Consider the following 17725-nt stretch of genomic DNA (forward strand, 5'->3'; position numbering starts at 1 on the left):
TGTTTTTTAATAGGATAATTACAACAATATCTCTTGAGGTTTGGCATTTATTATACATAAACTTTATTTAGTTTGAAAAATTACATCTAATATCTTGAACGTTTGTTTTCGTTCAACAAATAGATCATCTGTTAGTGAAAATCCACTGAATTTTTCTATACTAATATAAAGAGCGAATGAAATTCTGTATTTATTCCTAAATATATGGTGTAATTATCCCTTTTCTAAATGATCAAATGAATGTGATAGGTGCGTAGAGTTGTGGACAATGTGTTTCGAGAGGCGTACAAGACAATAAATAATTAGGGTTAGTGCATGAAATGTGGACAATGTTTTTCCAGATGCTACATTTAGTCAAGATGACTGATCATCTACGTACATAACAAAACAAAAACATACATCAAGAATGGGACAAGCCTTATTCACATTCCTATCCATAAAAGCGCATTCATACTTCATGATCCATGCGTGATTAATATATATTTATATATGATGTGGGGATCAATATAGATGCCTTAAAATGACGTACATGTCCTCTTATTCACATTTAGTCCGCTTAGGATTTGGCCCATATTTATTCGGGTAGTATATATTGAAATTTGTAAAAAATGAAAGTAAAATCCATGCAACAGAGAATGGAATCAGAGAACTTCTTTTTCATAGATTCAGAAAAGGATACAGCAGAGCCTTAAATACAAGAAGCAGAAGTCTGTGAAGTAGAGAAACTGTACAACTAACTAATAATAGAAAAACTGATTGGACGCCACGTCACCTGCCACCTAGGCTAACTAAAAAAGGTGTAAAATACATAACAAAAACATAAGAAGAAGAAACACACTTTATTCAAGTAGCAGAAACAGAAACAGAGTTTGTGGATGAAAATGATGCTGATGTTGCAGGCATGGAGGAAGAGGACTGAGCTGCACTTGAAGAATTCAACAGCCCCCCCTCAAGTTGGGCGTGGGTGAAAGGGAGCAAGCCCAACTTGGGCAAGAAGGTAGTGAAGGACGGACCAGAAACAGACTTGGTAAACAAGTCTGCTAGCTGTAACTTACCAAAGATGTGTGAAGGAAGAATAAAACCAGATTTGAATTTGTCATGCACCAAGTGATAATCAATCTCCAGATGTTTCGTTCACTCGTGAAAGACGGGGTTGGAAACAATATTTAAAGCGGCTTGATTATCGCTGTATAGAGAAATTGGTGTCCTGATTGCAACATGAAAATCCTTCAGGAGATAAGAGAGCCACTGAAGGTCGCATACAGTCGCACCTAGACTGCGGTACTCTGCCTCTACCGTCGATCTAGAAACGGTTGACTGTTTTTTTGTCTTCCATGAAATAAGAGCATTCCCCAAAAGTATGCAATACCAACTGAGAGATTGATGAGTATCCACGCAGCTGCCCCAGTCTGCATTACAATATGCCGTGAGTGTGGAGGAAGTAGAGGCAGGAATAAACAAACCCAATTTTGGACAACCGGCCAGGTAATGGACAAGATGGAGCACTGCATCCATGTGAACTTGGCATGGCTTGTGAAGGAATTGACTCAACTGTTGGGAACCATAAGAGATGTCGGGGCAATGAATCCCAAGTAGAGGAGACGATCCACTAACCTGCAGTATGGCTCCGAATCAGCAAGACGAGGAGATGAATGTGATGAGAGCTTTAGGCCAAGTGGCAAGGGAGTGGAGACCGGTTTGCAGTGCTCAAGACCAGTATCAATGATAAGATCATGAATGTATTTGTGTTGTGTGACTGAAGTACCAACAGTGGAGCGAGCAATCTCGAGGCCAAGGAAGTATTTGGCGTATCCAAGATCCTTAATGCTGAAGGTAGCATCTAAAAAATTCTTAACTTCAGCAATGAGCACCTCCGATGGTCCTGTGATTAACAAGTCGTCAACATAAATGAGTACAATGATAAGTGAATCAGTAGAGCCTTTAACGAACAAACAATAATCATTCAATGACTGAGTAAAACCAAATTGAACAAGCTTAGAAGTAAGTTCTTGATTTCACTGACGAGACGGTTGCTTCAAGCCGTACAATGAACGTTTCAACTTGCAAACCTTCCCCAAAGGAACCTCATAACCTGCAGGAGGATCCATGAAGATATCTTCATCAAAAAAGCCGTGAAGAAATGCGTTGTTTATATAGCATTGATGTATAGGCCAATGAAAACCAGTAGCCACAGCCAAGAATACACTTGTTGTAACCACATAATCAATTCTGTATTGATTGTTCATATGTAATAATATAATTCGATCATATTTATAAATGTTCGTCCTTTATGTCTCATATACAACTTTTGTTGTACTTGCACTCTTACCAGCTCATGTAAACTCACGTACTTCTATCTTTCAAATCACATGAGTGGATTCAAGAATCTACCCAATTTACTCCTTAAATCATTTTGAAATTTGGACTTACGATAATATGTATATGGTGCAAAAAGCAATGATTTTCCAGTCGCACCACATTCATGAAAAATTAAAAACCAAATATTCAATTGTAGAAGATCCTCTTGTCTTTTTTGAATAATTTAAATGAGAGATATGCATACACAGGTCTGTAATTCGTCCTAAAGCTTGTTACACACTTGAGGTTGTAAGATTTCAAATTTGTGGCTGATTACAATTAAGCACTCTTCAAAATCATCTACGACTGAAATTGTATGGTGAATTAGTCACGGATGCTGATATGATAGAAAAAATATTCTCTGTAATTTATTCTTCTAATATAGTTCTACAACAATAATATCGTGAAAGAAGATTTACAAAATATTCTGAGTTGATCTTATGTCTTCTAGTTGCAGAATAAAATAACGACTTCATAATGAAAATCTACCAATTAATAATACCCCACAGGTTCCAAGCCACTCCTTGAAGTGAATCACACAAAAGTTAATAACGGAGATAATAATGGTGATAGAAGTGGTAAAGAATAAGTTTCAATAAAAAACAAAAAATTAAAATTCTTCTAAGGATATAGTCCATACCACCAAAAACGAATACAAAATGGGTTAACGCAAAACAAATAGAAAGATCCACAATATAAGCTTTATAAGCAATATGAAGCAAAATGCTTCAGATGTGATGTACAAGGTCAATGGCTGCGTATATGAGGTATGCCCAAGCATTTGGTAGATTTGTATCATACATCTACCTAACAAAATCGGAAAGAGAGACATAAATCTTGTCCAATATCATGATCTTTAAGATCATGATATTTACACTAAATGAATATCATTTCTTTCTTGTGTCTCTCATTTTAAGGGTTCCTATGGCCCTCTCATGATACCTATCTAGGATAGTCGCCAATTAGATTCTTGTATGGGGTTGAATAGGGATTGTTTGGTGTGTTTTCTGCTACAAAGTCGATCTCACTTATCATACAGGGCAAAGGAATATGGATTCGGGAATAGGGAGGATGAGGAGGGCGATGTTGTTGACGGAAGATGAGGAGGAAGATTTGGAGATCCAGGGGGACAGTAGTATATGGAGTCGAAGCATCAAGTATGTCTTGTGGGTAGGTTACTCTCGAATCGCTTGTTCAGGTTCAAGGCTCTTGACACATCCATAAAGGGCATGCTGTGATCAGTGAATGGTATGGAATTCACGCCTTTGTCGAAAAGGGAGGTTCATTCTGCGCTTTCATCATATCATAGATCGAAATTGGACGTTGGAGCGGTGCCACTGGAGCTGTGAGAAGAATGAATTGATTTTGAGTCATATTGGGGAGAACAAGAATCCAACGCAAGTCGATTTAAATAGGTGCAATTTTTATATCTACGTGCAAGACATTCCATTAAATAAGATGAATTTCAAAACAGTGAAACTCATAGGAAATCAGGTGGACAGATTCTGTGAGATGGATATGGACGACGAGGGGTGCTCGCGGAGTTCTATGATAAGGATCTAGGTAGCCATTTGCACGTCTCTATCCCTAAAAAGAGCTTTAAAGATTCGCACCACCTTGGGGGAAGAGTTATTAGTGCCGTAAGCTGGGTCATATCACCAAGTAATGGGAATTGGTGTTTGCTGAGGGGTTCATGGGTCCAGGTTCAGAAACGCCTTACACACTTTAATTACGAGCGGCTCTTCGTATCAAACAACGATCTTTGGCTACCAAGGAGGGGGAAGGGGCCGATGGTATCCGATAAGAAGGGCAATCGTGCCACCGAGGACAAGGGGAGGCTCCATATTCAGGGAGTTCAGAAAGACTAGCTGGAGTGGGATGAGTTCAATTTGAAGGGTCCAATGTCCCAAATTTTGGAATTACATGATTGCAGGGTGGAGGACAAGCATAGCAGATGAGCAGGGGTCTGGTAAAACCACGGGTCCAGGTGGAATGGACGTTAGGAGGATGATCTAAACCAAGTACATTGCCCATGGAGCAAGTGCAGATACATTTAGAGTCTAATTAGGATCCAAGGATCACACCATGCATGAAAAAGAAGAGTAGAAGGAAGTTGTCCCTGCCCCTTTCCAAGCTGAATATAACGTATTATCTCCAAATCAAAGTCAGCCCCTAGAGGTGGTTAACTGGATGAAAGACAATTTGGTAACCGTCCCACTTGGATTTACAGCATGGAAAGGAAAATACAGATGAGTTGTTGGGCATAGGAATTAGAGGACAGTTGATAGGGTTTGGTTACTACTTTTATAAAGAGGTCAAGATGCTTTAATTTGATCGAGGTGGATACGGAGGGGATATGTGCTAGCAATGGAGGTTACATTTGGTGGACAAAGAATCTGAATTTGTATTGGCAAAGGCTGTGTGACAACCATGAAACTGTTAACCTAGAATGGTCGGGGTCTGGGGTCCCCTTAGATAGTTCACACACTACACGAGCTGGTGAAACAGTTCAACTCGGCCTGGTTTTCATCTCCAAGACCAAGTCAAATCTAGGAACCAGATGATCAAACAAAACTTTAATTATTTTGAAGTAGGAGCTCGGGGTAATACTGGTAATTTATTGCTTTTATGGAGGAAGGACGTCAATATTTGGGTAAAATCATTCTCTACTAATCACATTGACGCTACATTGGGTCTTAAGGAAACGGCAAAGAAATGGCAATTCACTAGCTTTTATGGAAATCCAAAGGCCTTTAAATGCAAAAAATCTTTGGATTTGTTGCGGTATCTTCATAGTTGTGATGAAGGATTTAAATTAGATTCTACACCAGCACAAAAAGCAAGGGCCTCACTCTCATGCGCAACAGGTGCTTGGAAGACTATGAACTGAATGACTTGGGGTTTCATGGGGGATATGTTTATATGGTGTAATAATAAAAAGGATCTTACCACCGTGAAAAAGCTTTTGGACCATGCTGCTGGTGATAGTAAATAGGCCATGAAATTCTCTTCAGCAAGGGCATCTCACACCTCAAATGCGTGTTCAAATCATGCATTGCTCCTTTTGAATATGGAGCCCTATCGAGACAGTGAACCTAACCACAATAAATTGAGGTTATGCTTTAAGGCAGTTTGATTGAGGTCGAAAGAGTTTGCTAAAGTGGTTGAGCAAGGTTGGAGTGCGGTCTGAGGTTTGAGTTGAATACGCCACTAAGGAGATGGATTTGAAGCTGCAAGTAGAACTTAAAGGTATGGAGCCAGACCTGCTTTGGGAATGTTACTAGGTTCAATAAGGAACTGAATGAGGAGATGTGAAAATTGAGGGAAAGAATGCTGATGGGGGATCGAAAAAGGAGGTTAAAGTTCCTATGTGATGAAGTGGAGGAATTATTGGGGTGGGAAGAGATGTTATGGGAACAAAGGGGTAAAGCACTTTGGTTCAAGGAGTAGACAGAAACAATGGGCTCTTCTATGCTCAAACGACTAAGAAGTTTTATCGGAAGGAGATTTTAAAACTTAAGGATGAGCAAGGTATCCCTCAGGCGAGGAAAGATGAGGTCCAAAAGGTTGTGTTAGTGTATTTTGATCACCTTTTTCAAGTCTACGCAACCTGACTCTTGTGTAATAAATGAGGCCCTGACATGCATGCAGTCGGTGGTAATTGACCATGAATGAGGAGCTCAATCTACCTTTCTCTATGAGGAGGTAAAATGAGCTCTCTTTCAGATGCACCCCCTTAAACCTCCGATCCTTGACAGTATGTCTTTTGACTTTTTCCAAAAGTTTTGGAGTTTGGTGGCTAATGATACTACTTCGTGTGTTTTTTTATTTTTTAATGATGGAGTGCTTGAACCTAAATTTAATTCTATTCACATAGTGTTGCTCCCCAAATGTTCCCACTCAGAGATGGTCTCCGATCCCATTAGTCTGTGTAACGTAGTGTACAAAATTGCATTTAAGGTTAGAGCTAACTGTATTAAACTGTTTCTCGGTAGCATCATATATGAGTCTCAATAAGCTTTTATTCTCAGCCAATTGATCATTGATGACGTGCTCATTTCATATGAACTTAACCATTATATAGCTCACAAATATTGTGGTATCTCCGGCTATATTTTTCTAAAGCTAGACATCAGTAAAGCATATGATAGCATAGAATGAATTTTCCTTTAAAAGAGTGTTGCTTAGATTAGGGTTTAATGTACGTTTGGTTAAGCTAATTATGCTTTGGTTATTAGTGTTTCGTACTCTTTTATGTTGAATGGGGTCCCATTGGTTCTTTAAAGCCAGAGAGGGGGATCCTTCAAAGGGACCCCCTCTTCCCTTAGCTACTTTTGTGTTGTGTAGAGGTTTTCAACCTCATGCTGCAACAAAAGGAACGGGAGGGGTGTATCAAAGGAGCCGTCAGTCAGTACGATCCGTAGATCTCTCACTTGTAGTTTTCAAATGACACCCTGATTTTCTGCCAAGCATCCAGAGACGCTATAGAATGCATTAATGCTGTGTTTTTTATGTATGAATTAGTGTCGGGTTTGAATATCAACCTGCAGAAGTTAGCTATGGTGTTTAGTAAGAACACTCTCCCTTCGGTTTGTGAGGAGCTTGGTCGAATCTTAGGGTAGGGGTGGTCCCAAAACATGAGAAATATTTGGTGTTACCATCCATTATCAAGATATCAAAACGTGAGGTTTTCGAAGGGATCAAGCATAGGGTTTGGCAGAAACTTCAGAGGTGGAAATCAAGAAGTTGTCCCAAACCGAACGAGGGGTGCTGATTAATGCAGTGATTCAAGATATCCTTTCCTACATTAAGAGTTTTTTCAAAATTCTAGGTAGCATCCTATCTGAAGTTGAAAGCACGACAGCAAATTTCTTTTTGCACTAGGCTAGTGAAAGGAAGATTCATTCGGTAGCGTGGAGAAGCTTGTGCAAAAGAAATGATGAACAGAGCCTAAGCTTTAGGAGTCTGAAGGAGTTTAATATGGCTATGCTATACAAGCAGGCTTGGTGGCTTGAGACAAAAAGAAATAGTTTATTGCACCGCATGTTGAGGCACAAGTATTTCCCGAGGCCTCATTCAGCTCGACGGAGGGTGGTGGTCAGCCGTCCTTCACATAGTGACCACTGCTCTTGGTGAGTTCTCTACTGAAAGTGGGGCTGGGATGGAGGATAAGGTAAGGAGATTGAGTTCATATCATGCACGACCCTTGGATTCAGGTCAGTCTTCTCGCCTTGGTCACTACCTCCAAATGCTACAGTATGCGTGCTTCTTGTCTCAGATAAGTCCTGGAAAGTTGTTCTTGTTCGGGAGGAGTTTGACGAGTGCAATGCATGATGGATCTATTAAATACTGGGGTTGGAGAAGCAGATAGGGTGGGATGGCACCACGAACCGCACGGTGCTTCATAGCTAAGGGTGTCTATCATCATGCCAAGGAGCTACCTAAGAGAACCAGGTCTTCAGAGAGAGGTGTAGTAGGGAGCACCTATTCCTCAAGTGCATGGGATTTTATTTGGAAAACAAAGGTAATGCCCAAGCACATGTGATTTGCTTGTAAGTGTTGCAAAGTGGACTCCCAACTCATGCAAATTTTAGGCATAAGGGGGATTCATTGGATAGGGTGTGTGTGTGTTGTGCGGGCTCGAGGAGGAAGGTTGGTGCACATCTTTGGTGGGTGTTCCTTCGCTTGTATGGTGTGGGTTGTGTCTCAACTTCCTACTTGGAAAATGGCTCGAGGCGGCCTTGCCATGGAGGAGTGGATACCGCATGTTTTTCATGGAGTTGGATAGGGCGGAATTCGCTTATTTTCTGACTCTCTATTGGGCACTCTAGAGAAATAGGAATAGGGTGTGGTTTGACGGAGTTGGCTCAGTTGCGATGCTTCTCATAACTCAGGTGATTCGCTCGCTCCAAGTCGCTTATGATAAGCTTCATTGATTGTTTGGTTTCGTAGTTGCTCTTAATGATTTTTATCTAATTTTACATTCATATTCAGGCAGCCCCAGCACAGGAGGCGTTGCCCTCTTTTCTCTGTGATGTCGCCCAGATTAGATTTGTGCAACAACGACGTCCCGAAATTTGGGGTTCGTCGCCCTAGACGCCAGGGGTTAGGGTGGCGAGGGGGAGGGGGAACGCAACAGGGGTGGGGTGGGGGGGTGGGAGTAGGATTTTCCTCTTTTTTAAAAAAAATTATATATATAATAATTTAATTTTTTATAATTTCTAGTTATTTATAATAATATAAGCAGTAGTCCATGTAAGGGTATAATGATTAAGCGATGGCAAAATTTAACGCCGTTATACCTTGGTCAAAAAAAGGAAGAGTGGGATAAATTTATTAAAACACAAGGGGGGGTGTTTGCCTATTTTCAAATCAGAGGACAATTTTTTGCTGAGGTTTTAAAACACATGGAGATTTTATGCAATTTTATCAAAAAAAAAAAGAAATATGCCCATAATGTAGGTTAGGTATCTATTTTTGGACTTGACTCTCCATCAATTATTAGATATCTTTAACAGTGGCATGTGACCTTTTCACAACATGTTCTGAAGATTGTCAATTTGATGAGTCTGTTTTTCCTCCACTATGGAAAGAACTCTATGCGTGAAGCACAATAAGAAATTACATAGCATGAGATAAAGTTATCACATTTATCATTGCACTAAAAAATGTGAACTTGTAGTTCTAAAGATCAGTTATTTCTAAAATATTGCATATGAATTACCGGATGCTTTCACCAAATCATAATTTTACAAAATCTTATAGCTTATCTGTGAATGCACCTACAAGGATTGAAGTGCCAGGAGGACAAGAAAACTAATCTAGCAGCTAATCAATTCTTGGCGGGCTAGTCGGTGCAAAAGATGGGACTCCATGAAAGAAATAAATGCAAATTAAAGTTGCTGAAGAACCAGATGAAGCTCCTGAAGAGTCAGACCATGTTGTCCAAATTTACTCCTGATAAGAATCCTCTTGAAACGGAACATGGTCCTCTCGAAGAGGAACTTCTTGTCCTGAAGAGAACCAAGTACATGAAATAATGAGATTTGAATATATCATTCACAATTAGGAGAAATATTGGACATGCCGACAGGGAAAATGATTGACCAATGTGGGAAGAAGCAATTCCAGCGTAGCTGGACTAGCTTGCAAGACATGAAGTATTTGGACATGTAGTCCAAACATTAAAGATGTTATGTCTGTTGGATATAAGTGGGTATTTGTTACATGAAAAATAAAAAGAGTAAAATTATGATATATAAATCATGATTGGTTGCACAAGATTTCGTGCAAAAACCTAGAATTGATACAGGGAGACGTATGCTTCCGTTATGGATATAATTACTTTTAGATTCTTGGTTAGTTTAGTGGTTGTACAAAGACTAGAAATGTGGTTAATCAATGGAGTTATTGCATATTTGTACGGATCACTAGACAAGGATGTTTATATGAAAGTACAAGAGGGTCTCAAGTTGTCTTTAGCATATTATAATAATCCTAGAAGTAAAAAGAAAATCCAAAAGTGTTTGTTCTGTTAAGTTAAATGTATAGGCTAAGAATTTGGTTGCATGAGGTATAATCATCTGAGTGAATATCTCCTTCCAGAAGGATATGAAAATAATGAGATTTGACCATGTATGTTAATTAAGAAATCATCAGCTACAATGCTATAGTTGCAACATAGGGTTTGATGCAATTCACCTTCATGTGATATTAAAAATGAGCAAATTACCCCCTTATGTAAAATAAATAACAATTTACCCCCATGTACTTTAAAAAATAAAGCAATTTACCTCCCTGCCTAAAAAGGTAAATTGCTTTAATTTTAAAAACATAGGGAGGTAAATTGCTACATTTTGAAAAACATAGGGGGGATAAAATGCTATTTTATTTTTTATAAGGGGGTTGTTTGCCTGTTTTTTATAACATAGGTAGGTAGATTTCAATTTACCCTTGCAACATATGTTGATGATTTAATTCTTATTGGGACTCTAGCGGAGTTCACCAAAACTGCAAGTGGTTTTAAAGAACAATTTGAAATGAAAAACCTCGTAAAAATCAATTTTGTCTTGGATTACAAATTGAACACATGTGACAAGGTATTTTTGTTCACCAACCACCCACTCATACGCAGAAAGTCCTAAAGCATATTTCACATGGATTATGCTCATACTTTGAGTTCTCCTATGGTTTTTCAGTTACTTGATATGAAAAATGATCCATTTCATCCTCCTGAAAAAGATGAAAATATTCTTGATCTTGAAGTATCGTATCTAAGTGCTATAGGAGCACTTACATATCTTGCAAACTTGTACACGACGTGATACATCTTTTTTACTTAATTTTTAATAACAATTTATAGTTTTTGTCCTACTTGGAGAAATTAGATGGGATCAAGCATATTCTTCGTTATCTCTGTGTAACAATTGCTATGGGATTGCCGCCCATATGGATCAAATTCTCAGTTAATTGAGCATGCAGCGGCAGGATATCTCTCTAAACCACATAAAAGAAGATCACAAGCTGGTCATCTGTTTACATATGAAGGTGACGCGATCTCATGAAAATCAATTAAACGGACATTGGAAGTTAATATTCAAATCATTAAGAAAAGATTGCAATTCACCAAACAAGTAGAGAATGTATTTGGTTAAGATTAGTTATTAAACATACAAAAGAAAAATATGGATTACTAATTGAAGATGATCCAACCGTAAAAGACAATGTTGCTTGCATCACTCAAATACGAGGAAGTTATATTAAAAGAGATATGACGAATCATATTTCATCAAATTTCTTTTATACACACCAGCTCCAAGAATTCAATATGGATCCCAAAGGATCTGCAAGGTTTTAACGAGGCAATATAATGTGTTTTGAATCTTGAAGATTTCAATATGGATCCAAAAGGTTATTTACAAAGTAAGTTTTGAATTATGAAGTATTTTAAAGAATGATGTACTCTTTTTCCTTAGTCAAAGGCTTTTATCCCTTTGACAATGTTTTGATAAGGCACATTCTTTACAAACGGTCATTCAAGAGAGAGTGTTTTAAAACATAGGTTAGTACTCATGAAAGACCATTAATACACATTTATACGTTTTATTTTATTACATTTAAATAATTAATGAATTAATAGATTATTATATATAAGAGACGGAAGGAATTGTTTATTACACGAAAAGACAGATAAAAATTTATGATATTTCGGAGATATTATTTCTTTTTTTTTTTTTGAACAGGAGTTACTGTTTCTCTTTCGACTATTTCATAATCACACTATTTTTCACAAATATTTAAAAAAAAATCACTTTTCTAGATATTGCAAAACACTAACTAAATTAATAGTAGGTGACGCCTCATCTAACAATGCTCCACCTATCATAGGAGTGTTAAACGACACTGATTGAATTTCATTATGTTCACACTGTTTTTTAATACAAAAAAAAAGTCGATCAAGCTATAGATTCACTTATTAAAACACAGCATCAACACCATCCACTAACAGATGAAATAGTTCATTTGTTTTTAGGGAATAGTTTAACAGTTTGGACTTAAAATTTTCTAGGTGTTGAGCTCAAACTTGGGAGTGCGAGTGTGTGGTGGGTGTATATGTAAAAATAATGTAATAGTTCTTTTATCCAAGTGCTTTTTGACATAGCCATATTGATGTTACATACTTGACATATAAATTTAATAAGTTCGACTATTTTGTTAACATAATCTTTAACCTAGTGTAAGTATAATTGATTTTTCAGGAGAAAAGTCCACTTTTTTCCCTTATGATATGCTGGTCGTTAGCGTTATCAGTGCATTTCTTCCACTGCTTGTCCTGCTACAGACTGTTAGTGATAAGCCGGAGGAAGGTGAGGATGATGTCAAGCCATCATGCCCCTTATGCCCCGTGCAACACACATGCTATAATGGCCGGGACAAAGGATCAGGATCCTACAAGAGTGAGCTAACCCCAAAAACCCATCCTCAGTTCGGATTGCACTTATTAAAAAAAGAAAAAAAAAAACTCGTAATAGTATAAACCCCACAAATGATACACTCTAGTAACCTTTTCTTTAAATTTATATATATAGATAAAAAAAAATAAAAATAAGGGATAATTATACTCTCCTCCCCTAAGGCTTGGTGTAATACATATAAACTCCTTGTGATTTGAGAAATTACATCTAACATTCTCCTCTAATAAATTAAATTAATCAAATTTATTGATATTAATAAAAAATTAAAATAAATTTATATTTATTCTCGATTGAATTATTACTAATTTATTACAGATTAAATATATCTTTGTAATCAAATTACCCTCATACGTCTTCATGTGTTAATGAATGTGAGAAAGTATATCTTCACCATTATAAGAGTAGTTTAGTTGAAAAAAGAATTGTTTGACCTGCATTAAGTTAATAATAAATTAATCGGTGGTAAATATCGATTTTCGTCCAGTCCTTTTATTAATATCAACAAAGTCACTGAATTTTGACTAATGAAAGAAAATTTTTGTTAAACTGAAGCAGACTTCAAGAGTGTTAAGTGTAATTTTTCAAATTAGAAAAATTTACATATAATTGCACTAAATATTAAAGAAAAAGAGTATAATATTTCCTAAAAATAATAATAATGCAATGACAAAAAAGAAAAAAGGGGCAGGAGGGGGAAGTCACGTGGGAGGCGGGGTGTAGAAATAAAAAAGAATAATGAGGAATGTACTTGGGTGGTGTGTAGTAATAATTGGTGGTGATAAAAGGGTACCCCACTTTAGCAGACACATTCATAAATATGGCATCCTTGTCCCCATATGCCCTTCCCCCCACGCCTTCTCTAGAGTCTAAGTCAACCCTTGCTTCGTTTTGATCAAACCCCTCCCTTTATTTCTCTCATTCAAAACCAATGACTTACACCACCTCCTTTTTGGTATCAATATGCCTTCCACCTTTCATGCCTACTCACCTTCATTTAATTTCCATTAATTCTGCTATCATTAAGATGGGCATCCTATGATTGTGTGGTTATCCCTTCCAATTTCATCAATGTGTTGCACTTTTAATTTTGGGTAAATTTTTGTTCGGATCAAGTTTGGTCCGGTTGAATTCATTAGAAAATAAGTGTATCGTATTTGTCTTGTAATTGATCACTTATTACTGATTTATTATAGGTCAAATAATTTTTTTTCTACTAAACTACCCTTATAACAGTGAAAATGTACCTCCTTACATGCATTTACGTTTGAAGATGTGTAGGGGTAATTTCATCATAAAAATATTTATTTGAGCCACAGTAAATTAGTAATAAGTCAATTGAAGGTAAATATAGATTTTTTATCTCATTTTTTTTATTAATATTAGCATATTCGGTTGATTTTAACTGATGGATGGACTTATTTGTTAGACGAAAACAAACATCAGGGATATCAAATGTGATTTTTCAAATCGTATAAGGTCTATGTAAATAATACCAAATTCAAGAAAAGAGAGTGTAATCATCCTTAAAAACAATTGTTATGCACGTTGTTTCTCCATCTCTTTATTTATCCCGGAAGAAGAAGAAAGAAAAATAAATTTTCATCCCAAATCATTTTGCAACTTCTATTTTATTTAATATACACACGTCATATTTATAAAGTATCCTCTAAATAAAATATATTTATGAAGTCTCCCTCGAAATAAAATAGCATTATGCAAGTTGTGGATGTATGTTACATAAAATAAAAATACATTCTGAGAAAAAAATAGTTCGAAAAATTCTAATCAGATCTGAATTAAACCAATCACAAAATAAATATATTAATTTCGCAACTATTAGCTTCAAATTGGACATTTCTCAATAACCACCAGTTGGAGATGATCAAAATTTTACATTTCTTGGGAGTATTTCTAGAAAATGATTGTTATGTTGTCCCCCGTCTAATTATGAAAAACTAGTCGAAAATTACTAAAATAATTTGATTTTTTCTATTTATAAAGGAATAATCAACGGAAAAACAGCCAAGAAAAATGAGTAGGATTCAAAATCATAATTCATTTAACAATAATAATAATAATAATGAAATAATCTAAAATGCGTCATATTTCATAATAATCCAAGAAAATGAAGGACCACTTCTAATCTAAGCACTTGAATTTTTTTTTTTTTTTCTCCTCAAACTATTTTCCTCTACATCTGTAATTTTCACCAAAATTTAACATGGGATGAGCCCAGAAAAAAAGAAGGAAATGCTCATCATCAAGCTGAAGAATTCCTCCCACATTCCAACACCAAACACAAAAGATCCAAAAAAGAAAGAAATGATTTTCCTATATTTACACAAAATCTGCAGGACCACAACATACTGAAAATTCTAATCTGTCCATCACCACACTGATTTACGAGGCCGCAGGCTGATTGGGATGTGTTGGGGTCTGAGGGAAAGGGAAGAATCTTGGTCTGGTTAGAGGGAATGGAATGGCTTTCGGGATGGGAGCCATCTTGCCGCTCGCGGCGGAGACAGGCGGAGGTGCGGTGGTGGTGGTGGTGGTGGTGGCGACGCGTTCGCAAGAGGGGCACATGGTGAGGGTGGTGGCCGGCGACTGCATGTAGAACGGGTTGGAAGTCTTGAGAGCCCTCAGTTCTTGCAACTCCTTGTGGAGGCGCCGGTTCTCCTCCGTCAGCGTCTCGCAACACCGCTTCAAGTACTCACAGTCCACCTCCGTCTGCTTCAGCTTCGTCCTGAATAAACACACTTACACATGTTAGTGTGTGGTTTCAGGTGTGAATCTATAGATACAAAGTTGTGTATGTATATATCTCTCATCTCTAACACACACCCACCTTGCCCTTCTGTTCTGGAACCAGACTTCGACCTGACGAGGTCTGAGATTAAGCTGTTTTGCAAGAGCCAGTTTTTGTTTCTGCAACCAAAAAAGATCCCCCAAAAAAAAGAAAAGAAAACCCATCAAAATTTAGTTTCAACTGTGGTTTCTTGAAATATGTAAGAAATCAAAGATTGAATTTTTTGGCTAAATTTACATATTTAAATTTTGAACTCACGGGATTGGGAGTGTTGTGTTCTTTGAAGCTTTCTTCAAGAAAAGCAGACTGTTCTTTGGTTAATCTGAGCTTTTTTCTGGTGTTGAGGCCATTTTCATCGTCATCGCTGGCTCTAGAGGACGCTCTTTCGGCCTCCACGACGTCGTTTCCTGTGGCTTCAAAGTCCCTCTTACTACCACCCAAATTTCCATTTCCAGGTCTTCTGTACATCCCGAAATCCCTCTGAAAGGGAGACCCTACGCTGTTCGCCGAAGACACTTCCTCCGCCGCCGCCGGCAGCCTGTTCACGTCAAACCCCTTCGCCGCCGGCAGGCCCATGTTCCCAGACGACCCATTTTCCGAACTCCCTTCAAAAGAGGCAAACGAAAATTTTTAAAAAAAAAAAAACTGTGTTGATGTCTTGAAGAAAAACATGTCAATCATCCTTAAAACAGATAAAAAAATTTATGGAGTACCATTGTCGGAAGACCAAGGCAGGGACAGAAGACGGGGGGAAACACGGCGGTGAACAGGAGCAAGAGGGCGAAGATTCAGCTGAAGATGAGTCTCCCCCTGGGTATCATCACTGCCGTCTCCTTCTGAACTCTGATCATCATCGTCGTCGTCGTCTTCGTCATCATCTTCTTGCGATCTCTGGGTTTTTTCCCTGTCTCCATCTCCAACAGTTGACGAACTCAGCCCCAAGGCTATGCAGAAATCCAACCCACTCTTCTTGCTGATGGCCGCGTTCTGCTGTTTCTGGGTGTTGTTCTCTTTCAAGAATCCAAAGGGTTTTGTTGCGTCTCCTAAGCTCAAGCCCAACTCCATTTCCGGGGGGGGTGGGGGATGGGGGGGTAAAGCAAGAAAGGATTTTGGATTGAAAGGAGTGTGGAGAGTCTTTATAGAGATTCTATCCAATCTATGAAAATTGTTTAAATACCATTTTGACCTTTTTCTAAAATTTTATTTTTGGTAAGCTTATAAATTTACGTTTGATATTTTATAAAATTTTTAAAATATAAAATAAATATTTTTAAAAAACTTACAAAATTAAAAATTAAGTACTACAAAATTATAAATTTCTGAAGATAAATAAAGAATTTTTATGTAACTTTTAAAATTTTAATTTTTTAATTAATGATAAAAACATCATATTATTTTATACCAAAAAACATCAAGAATTTAAATTAATCTATAAAATATTTGAGTTAATAATTTTTTTAAATAAATTCAGCTCAAAACCATCAAAATTATTTATTAATGGGATATGTATTTATATATATATACTATTATTAAAAGAAAATTATTTATTGCATCATTTTTAAAATACTCAAATTTATCCTTCATTTATTTTTTCCCTTGAAACAATTTGATCAAGTAATTTTAATATTTTTTTAATAATTTTATAATTATTTTTTTTCGATTAACTACCCAGTACTTCATCTTCCTCTCCCATCTTATTTTTATAATTATAGTTTTGACAAAGAATAGTAGGGGGAGACCAAACCAAACGCGCCCTTAAGTGCCGTTTTACCCTTGTCTTTTTTTTTTTTTTATTTTCTTTTCACTTTATGTGTTAATTTTAAATGATTTGGTATAATGTTTTCCAGCTTTTTAAGGTTTCTTTTATGTTGGGGAGATATGAGAATTTTAGTAATGATGATTAGGGTAATGGGAGTGTTGACCGACATACTCATGTTGACAAAGAGCACACGTGAAACCCCTATTTTTATGACATGTCCCTCTTTCAAGATTTTGAGGGTCCCCTTTGCCCCCAATTAATCCCCTCTTCATCTCTATCTAACCAACGCCTTTCCCCCTTTTTAATTAACAACTATTCAACTCATTAATCACCCTTTTTTGACCGGTTGTTCCCCTCCCAAAATCCTAATACACATACCATTTTCTTGAATTTTAAATTAATTATACGATAAATACAATATGATCGGTGTACAGTTAAAAAAAAATGACTAATTATATAATAAATGTATTGAATTAATTTTTACTTTTATGGTGAAATTAAGTAGATAAAATTATAAGTAAAGCAGTAATAAAAGTCGCAAAAATTTAAAAATAAAATTAAAAAGTATAAAAAAAAAAAAGAATAGTTTAAGTTTGAGTGTTTGGAAAACAAACAAAAAATTCACAATATTATTAATAGGTTGAAGAAGTCGAAAAGGGTTGCTTATAGCTTTTGATTTAAATTGACTTAATTTAAGCAGTTTTAAAAGCTGTAAAACGACGCATTTTTCAGCCCATTTTCATAAATAAGTTGATAAACGCTTAGAATAAACTGTCTGCAAACACCCCCAAATTGTTTGTCTTATTCTAAAAAATAAATTTTTGAACT

The 17725-nt window shown here is 36.7% G+C and overlaps 2 protein-coding genes across 2 annotated transcripts; both read right to left on the reverse strand.

Annotated features, from left to right (window-relative positions):
- LOC110012889 (uncharacterized mitochondrial protein AtMg00810-like) lies at positions 687–2210 on the reverse strand. Its single transcript, XM_020698020.1, has 2 exons — positions 2024–2210; positions 687–1882 (listed from the first exon to the last, which is right to left on the reverse strand). The coding sequence occupies exons 1-2, from the start codon at positions 2106–2108 to the stop codon at positions 1548–1550; spliced, it is 420 nt and encodes a 139-aa protein (XP_020553679.1). The 5' UTR covers positions 2109–2210; the 3' UTR covers positions 687–1547.
- LOC105173376 (homeobox-leucine zipper protein HOX11-like) lies at positions 14548–16242 on the reverse strand. Its single transcript, XM_011095088.2, has 4 exons — positions 15852–16242; positions 15397–15743; positions 15178–15257; positions 14548–15075 (listed from the first exon to the last, which is right to left on the reverse strand). Exons 1-4 carry the CDS (start codon positions 16201–16203, stop codon positions 14733–14735), a joined length of 1122 nt encoding a protein of 373 aa, XP_011093390.1. The 5' UTR covers positions 16204–16242; the 3' UTR covers positions 14548–14732.

Source organism: Sesamum indicum, linkage group LG11 (genome assembly GCF_000512975.1).
Source record: "Sesamum indicum cultivar Zhongzhi No. 13 linkage group LG11, S_indicum_v1.0, whole genome shotgun sequence".
Classification (NCBI taxonomy): Eukaryota; Viridiplantae; Streptophyta; class Magnoliopsida; order Lamiales; family Pedaliaceae; genus Sesamum; species Sesamum indicum.

Bases quoted from the DNA above. Each gene is read 5' to 3' on its own strand.
- LOC105173376 (XM_011095088.2), bottom strand. From the start codon at position 16,203: ATGGAGTTGGGCTTGAGCTTAGGAGACGCAACAAAACCCTTTGGATTC. The intron at 15,258-15,396 runs GTGAGTTCAAAA...TTTTGGTTGCAG, and splicing joins AACACAACACTCCCAATCCC to AAACAAAAACTGGCTCTTGC. The intron at 15,076-15,177 runs GTGGGTGTGTGT...GTGTTTATTCAG, and splicing joins TTCCAGAACAGAAGGGCAAG to GACGAAGCTGAAGCAGACGG.
- LOC110012889 (XM_020698020.1), bottom strand. From the start codon at position 2,108: ATGGATCCTCCTGCAGGTTATGAGGTTCCTTTGGGGAAGGTTTGCAAG. The intron at 1,883-2,023 runs GTCAGTGAAATC...TGTTAATCACAG, and splicing joins CGGCTTGAAGCAACCGTCTC to GACCATCGGAGGTGCTCATT.